The sequence below is a fragment of the Cryptomeria japonica genome, chromosome 1 (assembly GCF_030272615.1).
Source record: "Cryptomeria japonica chromosome 1, Sugi_1.0, whole genome shotgun sequence".
In the NCBI taxonomy this organism is placed as follows: Eukaryota; Viridiplantae; Streptophyta; class Pinopsida; order Cupressales; family Cupressaceae; genus Cryptomeria; species Cryptomeria japonica.
Window position 1 is genome coordinate 572,078,590 of NC_081405.1, and position 15,405 is coordinate 572,093,994.

The 15,405-nt window shown below is 34.4% G+C and overlaps 1 protein-coding gene across 2 annotated transcripts in view; it reads left to right on the forward strand.

The window, feature by feature from the left end:
- The window catches only part of LOC131050173 (conserved oligomeric Golgi complex subunit 7), a 97,446-nt gene that overhangs the window by 67,385 nt on the left and 14,656 nt on the right, over nucleotides 1–15,405 (forward strand). For both annotated transcript variants that reach the window (XM_057984358.2, XM_057984357.2), the window contains exons 7-8: nucleotides 5,919–6,117; nucleotides 9,889–10,579. In XM_057984358.2, the coding sequence (XP_057840341.2) occupies nucleotides 5,919–6,117; nucleotides 9,889–10,579 (890 nt within the window). The remainder of the gene's footprint in view (nucleotides 1–5,918; nucleotides 6,118–9,888; nucleotides 10,580–15,405) is intronic.

The window sequence follows — 15,405 nt, forward strand, 5'->3', positions numbered from 1 at the left end:
CAATGTTGCTCCACTTAGACACGATCTTGGTCTCCAGTTCTTCGGTCTTTTGATCTTCCTTCATAAGAGCTGGACGACTGGTGGATGCTCCCGCCTTCGGGGTCGCCATTGTAACACCTACACAACATTTCACAATAAGTAACTAGATTTTGCAAGGTATAACTATAGATTAGAGATTAAATTTAGGAAACTTCATGATAAGTCTTTGAGTTATCATTTCCTAAATATGATCGAGCTACTGAAATTCAAAATTTCAAAATTCAAAATTTAAGGCTATGACGATCAAAATTCAAAACTAAGGCAAGGGATCACATCGCCATACCTTACTTGAGAGCTAACTCTAAAATGCAAAATTAAGAAATTCACCTAGGCAAAAATCGGAGTTTGGAAGATTTCAACGTGATTCCCTTCAAACGAACGTCCTCCTTGGCAACTTCGCCACCTTTGGGGTCTTCGATGTCTTGATGGCAAGTTCGCTCAACTCCAACCAAACTTCGCACTCCTTTTGATGATGTTCGCACCTTGTATCCTTGATGAAATTCGCACTCCTCTCTAATGATAATTTCGCACTTCCTTGTCTTTTCCAAATCGCATGCAAATGAAGGTTGAATGATGATTTGAAAATGAAATAATTTACCTCCCCTTTATAGGCGCTCACCCTCTCATTCACCTCTAGGCCGACTTGGTAAAATAAGGTAATTAAAAACAAATTTTAAATAAAATTAAGGGCCGACTTTATAAAATATAAGATTTGAAATTTAAGCGCTCACCCCACTTTTTATTTAAAATAATAATTAATTCATTTAATGCCTTCGTTTTTAATTAATTCGATTTTTTAAAGGCAAAAAATAATTAATTAAATGTCCATGCGCAAATTTTACATGCTAACTTTAATTGAATATTCAAATTTTATTGATTTTAGCATTTAATAAAATTCAAAAATGTTATTAGCGCCAAAATTTGGGAGATGAAAAATACAAACCATATCGCTCTGGTCCCTAGGAGAGGGACAGGAGCGAATTAGCATTTTAGCCTTGATTCTCTCGCCTTTTACGTTCAAAACAACCTTCTCCACGTGGAAACTGGCATCTTCGTTGGGTACCTCGAGCTTGATTGACTCAACTTTGTGGATAAATGCCTCTTAAGGTCAATATCGCCCTGGTCCCTGGGTGAGGGATAGGAGCGAACTTTGTGTTTCTCCTTGATCCTTGTTTCTTCGATCACCAATCTTCATCACGAGGCAAGTAACAACGTTATCCCTTCATAGCACGCATAATTTACTTGTCTTTTACAAGGCACATTTGATGTTTGAATGATTTTCACCCTGGTCCCTTGGTGAGGGACAGGAGCGATCCTTGTGTTCTAGCCAAAACTCGTCATCTCTTAACCTTAACTTCTCGTTCATGACCTTTCAAATGACATATTCGATCTTGTGTACCCTTGCTTGACATGATCTTTTGGGACGAATGATAGATTTAGTGAATATCGCCCTGGTCCTTGACTGAAGGACAAGAGCGATATTGTCTCCTTGCTCAAGTTGATCACTTTTTGACGTTTGATTTCTCGCATATCACCTTCCCAAGAACACTTTTGCCCTTGTGCAACCTTGTACGTCCTTGCCTTGACGTGATTTTTGAAAGAACTGGCTAGTGTAGTGAATATCGCCCTGGTCCTTGCCTGAAGGACAGGAGCGATTTTTGATGTCTTGGGCTCATCCTTGTTCCTATCAACTCTTAATTGCCTTCACAATGTAAAACAATGTCCTTTGATCCTTTGTGAACGTATGAAATGAGATTGACATTCAAAACTTAAGCACACCTAGAGATTTCGCCCTGGTCCCTGACTGAGGGACAGGAGCGAACTTGGGCATATAGTGCAAATCCTTCATCTTTGGCGATCTTTGTAACTTCATTCTTTGTCGAGGCGTTCCAGACATCATTGCTTCCTTGTACCCTGACTTGGAGTGATTTAAAACTTGGAGGAAAAGCCACATAACTAATATTTCGCCCTGGTCCCTGGCTGAGGGACAGGAGCGAACTTACACTTGTAGGCTCAATCGTGCTTTGCTAACTTCCAAATTTATCTTCAATGGGCTCGTTATGTTCTCTTTCATTCACCTTTGACATGGAATTCGTCTCAACTTGGCGAGAAATTTGTCTAAGGAAGAAATCGCTCTAGTCCCTGACTGAGGGACAGGAGCGCCTAGGCAAATATGGGCCTCGCTTCGGTGTTTTACAATCTTCAAATTATCTTCAATGGGTTCATTACACCCTCTTTACTTGCTTCAAACTTAATCTTCATTTGATCTTCGCCCAAATTTTGCCCTATAAAGAAATTCGCTCTGGTCCCTGGGAGAGGGACGGGAGCTAACATCAAATTTCGCCCTGGTCCCTGGCAGAGGGACAGGAGCGATTTTGCTTCTAAGTCTAATTTTCCTTATGATGACATTTCCAAGTTATATTCAACTGACAGGATGTACCTCCTTGGTTCTCCTCAAATCGCGAAATTGTTGAAATCTTGCAAGGACAAGGCAATGTTGGATTTTAAGCTCCGGTCCTTCAGTGAGGGACAGGAGCGATTTTTGCTCCTGGCACATTTCCATGTTCGCGAAATTCTTCAAATTATATTCAACGGAAAGAACATGCCTCCCTTTATCTCTTCCAATCCGAAAATCATCTTGATCCTGCAAGGACAATAAAATTTTGAGAAACAAGCTCCGGTCCTTCAGTGAGGGATAGGAGCGATTTTGCTTCCACAGGCCAAAATATCATGATTTTAAGGGTTTAATCACTTGACAAGGTACAATTAAGCCATTTCCAATACTTGGGATCAATTATTAAAATTTTCAAAATTTGGTCAAAATCATTCAATCAGACAAAATTCCATGATCCATCATTTAACACTTAGGCAAAAATTGGACTTTGCATTCAAAATTCCGACTGAAACTAGATAGATTCACTTGACCACCTGACGAATTCACCCTATTCAAAATTGCATCCTACGGGAGGAAGCTCAATAGCTCTCAAGATTAACTGGACCCTGGCCTGAAAACACTAAAATGGGAACCCTAAGGCCTGACCCTAATCCAGACACCCGACACACTAAACCAAAACCCTAAAAAGCAGAGAGAAAGGCGAGCAAAAACGAGCAAAAAGAGGGGGTCCCCATTTTAATGGGGCGATGTGTGAAATGGTCACAACAGGTACTTGTTAGCAAAACAAGAGATCTTGAGCCTGGATGGGATACTACCATCGTTATTGCTTTTGAAGAAGTCATCCATCTAGAAGAGCAATTGATGAACTTGCCAATAGCTCCGACAACTGAGATTGAATGTATGAGGACTAGGTTCATTGAATATGCCAAAAAAGGAAAAGAAAAAGGGAACAAAATTCTAGATGACAGCTTGATGTGATCCTATGTGGCAATTCATTTTCTTATTGGAGGATGTATTCTCGTTATTTGCGCCAATTGATGTCACTTCCCCATTGGCTGATATTTTGATGATGTTTATCTAAATAGGTTTTGAGTGAATCAAACCCTAATTAGGGTTTAGGTGGCGAAATCTTGGCCCTTGATCTGCATTCAATCTTGGCCATTTGTTGTATTTGGGGAGTGCTATAAACCCCACTCATTTCATTTGTACTCATTAGAGAGATATTAGAGATATAGAGAGTAATAGATGATAACAGGACTTGAAGAATTGTTGCTATTTTGCTATTGGGTTAATAAAGACATTGAATTTGTTGTGTTTCTATTCAATCCTTGAAGCTTTTGCATGGTTATTCATCTTCTCAAATCAAGCTTTGGAATTAGTTTAAGTATTTAAGTTGAATGGTAGTATGTTGTGTCGATTCATGGTGAAATTCCTAATCCATACCACTAGTAGTTTGTTGATTGCAAATTCGCCTTGTGCGGTCAACTGGAATCCCTGAAAGCACTTTAATTCAATTGTTACTCAATCATTGATATGCATTTGATTTATGGTGTCTATGTTTGATAATAATCTGAAAATTATCTAATACCCTTAGAAGATCGCATTAGCCTTTGTGGAGTTGTTCTTGCATGTCTAAGCAAAGACTAATTGAGTTTCATCAAAGTCATCCTTCATTCTTGCATTCTTAGGCATAGCTTAGTTTCTCTCAACCCTCATCTTTTGCATTTTTTTATCCAACCATTAGAAGTAGAAGTAGTAAATAGGAAAGAGCTTCATTGCATATCATCCACAAAGCATTCCTTGAAGTCAAGATATCCATCTCTTAAGAAGCATATATGTAAGGCCCCTTGGATTAACAACAATCACAACGATCAACTGTGCTTATCCACACGCCATGACCTGACATTAGGAACCTTGGAGTCTTCCAATTGATCACATAGTTTAGCATTTGGGAAGATTTTGCTCAAGAGAGGATAAGATACCTTGGTATTTTATTCTGTTTGATTGTGCATAAAAAACACATCAACAGTTAGTTTGAACTCAATTGAAAGCTTAACTTGAATTGCTTTATGCTCGTTGTTCATGGTGTTGATGTGCATAAGTGATATGAAAATCATATGCGTAACCTTAGGAAATTGCACCATCTTTGTGTAGTTGTTTCCTCATGGCGAAACAAAGCTTGGTTTGGTTTCACTAAGTCAGCAATCATTTCTTGCATTCTTAGATTTAGCTTAGATTTCCTTAACCTTTCATCCTTTTGTCTCTTTATTTTCCAAGCTAGTTTAGTATTCTAGTTCCATCAAAATGTAAGTTCCTTTGTGTTAACCAACAATATCACATCATATTCACTGAGTCTATCTAACATAAAGTCGATTGTTCACATTGTAAACTTCGGGGTGCCTTATTTGATCATGAAGTTTAGCATTTGAGGTTTCCTTCTTCAAGAGAGGATACAATACTTAGTATTTTATTATGTGTTCGAGGTTTCATTAAAAAACACATCAACACCCTGTAGTCCCTTGTTTTTCAGGGATGCGATTTTAGTTCCGTATGAGCTCCCTAGTGACACTAGTTAATTATTGATATTCAGTTTTTTGTGTTCAAAGATCTTTTGAGCATTTTATATATTTGCAATAGCAGGACTATGTGCATGGGATGTGTAACTAGGAGAGGTATGAAGGGGCTTGTCTATAATCTGTGATGATACTTCATTCAAGGTTTTTGGAATTCTTTAGCCTGTTGATTGCTATTCCAAGTATGTGCTTTGTTGAGGGCCTAGTTGATCTAAAACTGCCATTGCATGCAATCTTTAAAGGGTAATGTGGGCAGTGGTGTTGCTTTCATCTTGATGTTAGGCATTTCCTAGTTAAGTTAAATTGCATGCACTTGGATCATGTACAAGATCTAGCTGCACTAGGTGCACTGTTATCTAGGCCTGGAATATGGTGCACATTAACTTCAAGTTTACATCACTTCATTCTGAATTTCATGTTGTTCTTGTTGACGGTACAATGACAGATGGAAAATTTCTGTTGTAAGGATGGTTTTTTCATTCCATATTGTAACCTTATGATTTGTCCACACATTTTGCCAATTTGATATGAATTTATTTTTTAAATAGCTCCAATCCCTTTCTTAAATTAAAGAATGCATCTAAGTGCAATCAACAGAAGTATGAATTATTTTAAGGAAGCAATTTTTCATTCAGTTGTAAACTTGTAATGTATTAATTAAAAGATTAAGCTACTTTTAGTTGTTACCAAGTCACATCACCTTTATCACTTGGAATACGATAAGGATGTAACATCATGGAGAGACATCTTTTTAGAGAAATCTGATTTCACCAAATTAGAGATTAGTAAGAAAAAATGATCTTAGTATCCAATGTTTTCTCACCTTATTCATTGCTGGGATTACTTGTTAATTATAGCTTTTTTTCTTTTACTAGAATTGGCTTGACATACATTTTTGTGATGATTTTCAGGTTTATCGGATGTGGCAGTTGGAGAGACTTTAAGAAGCAATAAGATTAAAACAAAGCATATCGAGACACTAATTGAATTGCATAATATGACTGGAGCTTTTGCAAAAAATATCCACCACTTGTTTTCTGTTGCTGATGTGGCCGTTCTGGCAAATACTTTGAAGGCCATTTATTCTCCATACGAAAGTTATAAACAGAGGTATGATCTTGGTATGCTGAAAGTTGAGAAAACAAGATGCTTTGTTCAAAACTTATTACCTATTTATAGACAGTAATTTTCTGGTATTATTATTGTGGTGTAGTTAGATATGAAACCACAATCCATTTGCATCATGGAGAAATCAAAATTATATATAAACTCTTTTTATAAGAATAAAGATAAATAGTAGATAAGAGAAAACTATTTTTATTATTATCCTTGTGAGAATAAAACTCTGAAAAATAATTAATTTAAATATTTTTCACTTAAAATAATACATTTAGTATTATTTTTATGTAGTAAAATCTTTATTTTAGAACTTGTTTGGTCCTTAATTTTATCTTATTTACTTTTTGAATGACCAAAATAAATTTAAATATTATGATTATTATCAGTGTTCCATGGGGATGCATCCCCCACCCCACTCCACTCCACCCTACCCCACCCTTGTAACGTCCCCTACTAGGGTTTGGTCTATTTTAATCATAATTAATCTATTTCAAAGTACTTATGACTTAAACTAACTTGATTAAGAGTCATGTCTATCTTAACATGAAACAAATCTGTGATATCCTGTTTTTCTTTAGTCTATCAAATACTTGCTAATTTACCATACTAGATAATTAATCTTATTCTGATTCATTTATAAGTCATTTACATATTTAGGTATATTATTATTTGTTACTGCAGAGCAGTTTCTAAAAGATTTATATTAATTATAATCATTATAGTAATATCATAACAATATCTATATTTATAACCCTTATATTATTCCTTATTCTGATTGGAATATATATATACATAAATAAATAAATGAATTAAATAATATTACCAATAATTTATGTACTTGCTAATTACCTATTCTATAAATTATTGATACTATCACTGGTTAAAAGTATTGGTTATTAATATATCGTGTGGCTGGAGAAAGGCAGACAGATCTGACGCATAACAGATCTGGTCTGCCATTGTTATGAGTTTAAATATTAGTATTATACATATTGCAATCTATGTTAGGATTATTATCATATTCTGCATGCAGACATTATTGGGCTGCATATATTAAGCCTACTTTAAAACTCATTCTCTATGCATACCACTCAGGACAAGTATGTTACTGCATGTAACTTAATAACAATTCTAGTCTGATCTAATTGATGGTGATCAACAGGGATGCAATCTGACCTCCTTTTATGAGCACATACTAGATATGATAATTCTCAATCTATTCCATCGTTTCCCATATTCCTTCCCCAATATGTTCTCCCTACGATCTTCAAATGTTATTTATACCTTGGTGTCTATGTAGAAAGACACATCCTTTTATAAGAGACGCACCTTACCCAAGTGAATTGATTACTACTAAGGAATCGGCCTTGATTATATTGATTTGTTAATGCTAAACAAATTCGTGAATTCCCACCCTCTAGAGAATGACTTGGTCCTCTCCAAAATATCCGTTGACTGCTCTTTCCATATTATAAATACGATATTCATGATCTGCTATTTATTTTCCGTGTAGAGAAGAACCACTACTTTTGACATATCGCTTGTGTATTATGGTCATTTATTCATATAGTCGACTGTCATTTAATTTGCTGTTGTGAATAACTTTGTGAACTACGTATTAATTATTTACTACGTAGCTGTCACACAGAACCATATATCTATGTCTGGGTTACCGCATGCATCAGTGTATAATACTCGGACTGTATTTATTTATACATCGCAGATTATATTCATATACTGTGTGCTCAGAATATGTATCTGAGTCTTCAACAAAGTGTATATGTGCTGTAGAATATATCTTCATCAAGATGTGTATGTATTCTATACTCAGATATATATATATAAAATATGACCTGTATATACTGTAGGTTGAGTCTTCTATATATTACAAGCAGATATAGTAATTGATCATTAGTCTACTTCAAATTTGCTGCTATAAGTAGATGCCAATTCTTTGACATCAATGATAATATCTCTAGAGCTTTTGGTTATTATTAACTGGCAGCTTTAATTAATAGCTAATATTAATAGCTATGCCTGATTATTACCATCGAGTAATTTGAATGTGCAAAAGGTGGATTATTAATAAATAAATAATATTATATTAATTTAAGATTATTAATAAATAATAAATTATGTTTCATGTAAGTAATAATATTTTGCTGGTAATTATTATATAATTAATAATAATTATTTTATTAGGATATATATATATAAGGACCAAGGAGGGGACATGACAACCCCCCAAATTGCCATGTTTCCCATGTTTTTAATTTTTATTAGTTTAAACTTTACTTAGTATGGCAAAGTTTATTATGTAAATTTGTCATTCTTATACTTATTTTTAAAATCATCTTTTTATAACTAATTTTTCAAGCACTATATGTATTTGTATTTTTACCACCCCCTAATTTTTCAAGCACTAAACCCTAAACCTTAAACCCTAAAACCTAAACCCTAAACCCTATTCCCTATTCATTATATTACTCTTACAATTGTATTTGCCCGACACTGCACTGCATTTGTTGGAAAGCTCCTGCTCTTTTGGTTCAATGATCCTGTTTTCTTAGAAAACAATTAAAAAAATGTTTTTTGTCTCTCAATTTTTCTTTGTCTCCATGATACTCATGGATGCTATCTTGAAATTACTTAATACGTATGTGTTAAAACCCAAAATATTGTATTCCAGTTTAAATACCCATGGAAGCCTTGAATAGTTAGTGTATATAAATGATTGTGTTGGACTAGGTTTAGTCCCATGAATGAGAATTGTAAAACAAGGGGGTTTTATAAGGCATAACATGTTTCAAAATCCTTTCCAAAAATACAAAAAAGGCTAGAGAGTGAGAAAACCAGAGTGAGAATTACATTTACTCTTGTTTCCCCTTTCTGGGAAAAATGCTTAGAGGTGTTTGTTGTGTAAGTGGGGATGATGTAAGGTGATTAGCATAATGACTATTCATGGAGGTGGTGACATAGAACATGCACAGGTCAAATGCATAAAATTAAAAATTCCAACTTCAATATCTGTGTAAGCCTTCTATAATTATTAATTAACGCAATTTTCATTTCAAATATATATTTAAACCTTATTTCCAAATATGATGGAACAAGCATCAAGTAAGATCATGATGTGTCTTTATGTGAAGTGTTTAAAGATTATAACCAATTTCAATATTAGAATTTATTAATATATTGCTAATTTCCTATAGAATGGGAATTTCCAATTAGATGGATGTAGCAAATGTGAAGTCATTGTCTGTATATTTAATGACAATAAAACATTTTGTTTTGGCATCAAATTTTTTTGAATATATTATTTCTTGTTCGCTACTTGAATATCAAACAGCAATACGAGTTTGTCATTTGGTAGACCGGAATTCGAAATTCCATCTCATATTTTTGGGCAAGTTGATGCTATAGATGGATTGTTAAATGGTCACAGAGGGAGCATGTACTTACCTCTTCATTTTTGTATGCCATGGTTTTTATATGCTATAGAAATTCAGATGCCATGTGAAAATGGTAAAAATAGTTAAAGATGTAATGAAATTGTGTGCAAGAAGCTAGAGGCTTCTATTTTTGTTCTCAATTTTGTCCTCATCCATCATTCTTGGACACGGTCAAAATGTCTTTGTGTTCATTATGTGCATCCACTTTTTGGAACAACCTTTATATTTTTTTTTTGTTTTATATGGAAGCTGAGAACAATTTGTTTTTTTGTTGTTACTAGGAAGATTTATGAATACTTGTTTGCTGCAGATATGGGGATTTGGAACTTACTATCCTTTCAGCTGAGATATCTTCTCTAGATTTGCGAGGAGCTGTACACCGTGGTGTGGGTGCTCAAGGAGTTGAACTTAGTGAGACAGTCAGGAGGATGGAAGAATCTGTTCCACAAGTTATGGTCTTACTTGAAGCAGCTGTTGAGAGGTGCATAAGCTTTACAGGTGGTTCTGAGGCAGAGGCACTTATTCGGACATTAGATGATATAATGCTTCAATATCTAGCAATGTTGCATGAAACATTGAAGTCATTGCGATCTGTATGTGGGGTAGATCAATCAGCACATGGTGATTTAATTGGTCCCAAAAAAGAAAGTGGCCCTGACAAGAGGGAAGGTTTACATGGCTCAAACTTGTTAGACATGGTTTCAGATGAAGAGGAGTGGTCAGTAGTCCAAGGAGCATTACAGATTCTTACTGTTGCAGATAGTCTAAGCAGCCGTTCATCTGTTTTTGAAGCTTCCTTGCGTGCCTCTTTGGCAAGATTAATCACCTCTCTGCAGATTTCAAATGTTCTTGCAAGCATAAGTCAAACTCATATTTTTGGTGCAGATGTTGCTGGAAGTGAAGAACTCTCCAAGGGCAGTACAGCTACATTAGATATGGCAGCTTTGCGCTTAATTGATGCACCGGAAAAAACCAGAAGGCTTTCTAGTCTATTGGAGCAGGTATGAGACAATTCTGAGTCCATGTTAGGCATTTATATGCACTCTATGGGTTTACTTTAATTTTAGCTCATCTATGGAAGTAATGGTATCATGAAATTTTGGGGTTAATGTCAAACTGTTTGATGAAGTCAGTCTATAGTATAGATAGGAATTGTGCAAAAATCAGTCCTCTAATTTTTTTGTAAATACACTGTTATTTGCAGTCTTATAAGATCTTAGTTCCTTCCTTTGTCTTTGTAGATCTTGTCTCAAAGAATTCATAGTTCTGATTTAGTGTAGAAATTCTGCTTCAGGAGAAAATTTTGGAAATTTGAAAATGCCATACCCAACCTTGAATTTTCTGTTCCTCTTTATGTTAACAACATTGATTTCCCTGAACTGTTCAATTTTGATCAAATTCAACAGGACATTGATTACACCTAAAAACTAAGTTCAATTTCTCCAAACTGTTAAATTGACTTCTGTTGCAAGTTGATATTGAAGTTCTTTAAACATCTTAGAAGGCACTGGTTGAAGCCAAATGGATCCAATTGATGAAAATAGTGTGTTGTCACTATAATAGCTATTTTTCACAGATATTCAGGAAAATATTTAATTTTAAATGTTGTGTATATAGACATCATAGCTCGCCTCATAATCAAAAAACAATAAATAGAGTTACTTTACCACGATTTCTGCATAACAGGCTTAATATTTAAAGCATGGTTTGCAAACTATGTAAGTACTCTCTACTTTTTTCGCTATGTGACTACTCACAAGGTTTATTTGCCGAATATTTTTGCCGAGATTTTGCAGTTGACTTGCCGTGCCAGCGAGCACCATGTCAAAATTGTGATTAAAAATGTGGGTTAAACACTCCAAAAACTGTCTTTTTCCTGATAAGAAATAATGAAAATGGTGTATGCCATAAAGATCTGTGTGGTTTTGGAGGTCTTAATGTGGGCTGCCTCTCGACCCCATTGGGGCTGTTGCATACATTTTTGTTTTATTTTTAAAATTTTGTTTTTTCAAAAACCTAAATGTTTTTTAAATTACTGAGTTTTGCCAAGTACTCTTTGAGTCCATTGTTTTTGTTTTGCCAAGCACTCTTTGACTCGAAGTCTATGAACTATGATTTAATGGAATTTTAAAATAAAGGAGCTTTTGCCGTCAAATAAACAGGCATTTATTTTGAAAGCTAAACAATTTTGAATGTTCGAGGCATAGAAGCAAATATCTTTCTCGGGAAATTCTTTGCATACCAAAAGATAATGACATTTTCAATTCCTTAGGAAATAACTAGGAAAAATATTGGGGACCCAAAAAATGCAGTAAAATCCAAAAAAAAGAAAGATGAGAAACAACTGATGTTTTTCAATTTTAAAGCCATCCTAATTACATAAAAAGTGAGAGTGTAAATAAACCTGTGCACACCATGAATCTGAAATATGTATTTTCCTCAATGATTTTTAGATTGCTGATTACAGATAATTGTAATATAGATCTCTTTAACAATGTTAATAAACAACTCTATCAGAATGATAGTGAATACTTCATACAAAAGAACATAACTAAAGTAATTATGACCTGGTAACCTTACCATTATCTTTAACTATCAAGTCCAAGAGACTAATCTATACAGAAAATGGTAACTACAGTTGACAACAACAGTCTCCCTAACCTCTTCACCTCTCTCATAAGTTTACAGCAGTGGCAATGATTATGCCTGGCATTTCAGGATGGCAATGTCCTGTCATAATAACGCTTCATACTAATCATTTTGATTAACAATATTTACTATACTATTGGCAGTAGTATTGATGTCCATATTGTTTGATCATAATACTAATAACGATGCTACTGAACATGGAACTGGTAAAAAGTGATACAGATCACAATAATGACAGAATGCTACTGATTAGTCATCATAAGAGGATTAATCACAGAAGGATAGTTATGTCAAAAGACAATAATGATGACATGAATCTCTATTGGTATGACGTTATTAACAACTGATGTAATGTCCCCACTTTGAAATAAAATTCAATAATAAATGATAATAATAAAATTAAAATATTTAAAATTAAATTAAAGTATAAAATAAAATAATTAAATATAATTAAATATGATTAATTAAAAAATAATTAAGTTAATGAAAAGTCAAAAGAAATGAAAGGAAAGGTTGTGACTCCCTCAACAATGAGATATAAAAGGGAGAAGAGAACCTCATTTGAGAGGGGGAATAATTTGGAAATGAGAAGTGCAGATCTGATTTAAATGATAAGTGCAGATCTGATTATGAGAGGTTGTATCCCTTTCAAAGGGCAGAAATAATGAAGAGTTGCACTCTTTCAAAGGGTGCTAATGGTGAAAGGGTGTATCTCTTGCCAAAGGGTATACATGATGAAGAGGTGTGACCTCTCCCTCACATTGAGAGATATAAGGGAAAGGAATCAAAAGCATCTAGTAAGATCACCATTGATCAGATTAGATCAGAATTGTTATCAAGTTACAGACAGTAACATTTGTGTTCTTGGTGGTATGCATGGGGATGTGCTTAATAAGTATGCTTAATATATGAAGCCCAATAATGTTCTTATGCAGAATTAATAGTAATGCTAATATGGACTGCAATATGTATGACAGTCATACTTAATTTCATATATATATTCATAATACATAAGAAATATATATACTTATAGTCTAAATCATGTTATTACTTTCCGTATTTAAGAAGATGGGATTGAGATGTTCCAAAGAGGGGCAGTCTAAATCCAAGCAATAGGTTAAGTCCCAAGATAGGGTGAGGATCGGCGACCCATAAGCCTTGAGGGTATAGACCCAAGATAGGTAAGGGCTTGGATCTGTAAACTTTGAGGGAACCTATTGTAGTTGGTCTCTAAGCACTTTGGTAACATATGTAAACCCTTCTCCCTTAAAACTGAAGTAGTAGCAAGGTTTGATATCTATATTAAGAACTATGAATAATGAAATTAATCAGCTAATGAGGAAAATAGACAAGCACTTGTTAATAACTTATTGAAGAAAATCTATCAATTTTAGTATATTTAAATAGATCAGGTAGGGGACATTACAACTGATATGTAAAAATGAAAATTCTCAAGCAATTACGTCAATAATACAACTATATTTACAAATGAAGTAATGACAACAATCTTCATTGATAAGTAGAAATTGAAAATAGCTCACCCAACATTGACATCTCAAATTCCTTATGCACATTTGACGTGAAGTCCTAGCACATCTTATCATTGTCACCTCCAAAAATGATGTCACTGACATATACCACATCAATCAGTTATTTGTTTCCTTCACTCTTGATATAGAGGTTGCTATCTGCTATTCCTTTTTTGAAGCCTTGCTCTTGGAGGTACTTGTCTAACCTTGAATACCAAGCCCTTGGGGCTTGCTTTAGTACATTCAAAAAGGTTGAATTGACATCCATTTGGTAAACTTTGAAATTTTTGAAAATTGCTAGAGCTAAGAACATTGTGATAGCCTCTAATCTTGCAACCAGAGCAAATGTTTCTTCAAAGTCTATTCCTTCAACTTGTGCATATCCTTTGCAGACAAGTGTTGCCTTATTACTTTTGACTTCCCCTTCTTCATTCAACTTGTTAAAACATCCACTTGGTTCCAATAACATTCTTGTCCTTAGGTCTTGGGACAAGCTTCCAAGCCTCATTCTTCTCTATTTTATCCATTTCTTCCCCCATAGCCTTGATCCAATGTTTGTCTTCACTTGCTTCTAAAAAGTTCTTTGGCTCAATTTTGGAAAGCAAACATAGATTTGCTTGTTCTATCGCATTGGCAAGTCTTCTTCTTGTTTGAGTTTCCGTGTCTTTGCCTCCGATAATCAAATCACAAATTTATATGGGTTTTTGGTTGGTGCTTTTGGATTTCCTTGCTTAACTTCTTCAGTTTCAGTTTCTTCTATTTCTTCTACTTTACAACTTTCTTCCTTATGATAATCAATTTCTTGTACTATTTCCTTTTGATGATTTTGGATTTCCTTGCTTAACTTCTTCAGTTTCAGTTTCTTCTATTTCTTCTTCTTTACAACTTTATTCCTTATGATAATCAATTTCTTGTACTATTTCCTTTTGATGCCTTTCTTTGTTAACCCTCATGCTTGCACTTTTAACAACTTTTTGTAACTTCTTGTTATAACACTTGTAAGCTTTTTTCCTCGTGGAATATCTAAGGAAAACGCCTTCATCGCTTCTAGAATTGAATTTCCTAGATCTTCATTGTCCCTTCTTATGTAGCATTTTCTTCCAAAAACCTTGAAATACTTTATTGATGCAGCCCTTCCTTCTAATTTCTTAAGGAGTTTTCTTGTTATTTACCTTGATTTGTGCTTGGTTGGAGATGTATACAGCTCTATGAACTGCTTCTTTCCAAAAAGTGTCAACTATCTTGGATTCATTGAGCATTTCTCTTGCCATACCTTGGATAGTTCTATTTTTTCTCTTGACTACTACATATTCCTGTGGAGTCCTTGCTGCCAAATATTGTCTCCTTATCCCATGCCTTACACAATATTCTTCAAGCGTTTTCCTTCAGTCTTGTTTCATTTTCTACTAAGGATTTGAATGCCTTAAACTTCTCTATTGCTTCAGATTTTTCTTTAAGAAATGCTACCCACGTCATCCTGGAATAATCATCAATTAACAACATGAAATAGTACTCGCCTTGCAAGTTTTTTGTCCTTGTGGGCCCACACTAATTAGTGTAAACAAATTCCAAATGTTTTGATGTAGAATATTGCTTCGATTTGAAGCTTGTCCTTGTTTGTTTCCCATTTTGACACTGTTTGCTAATGG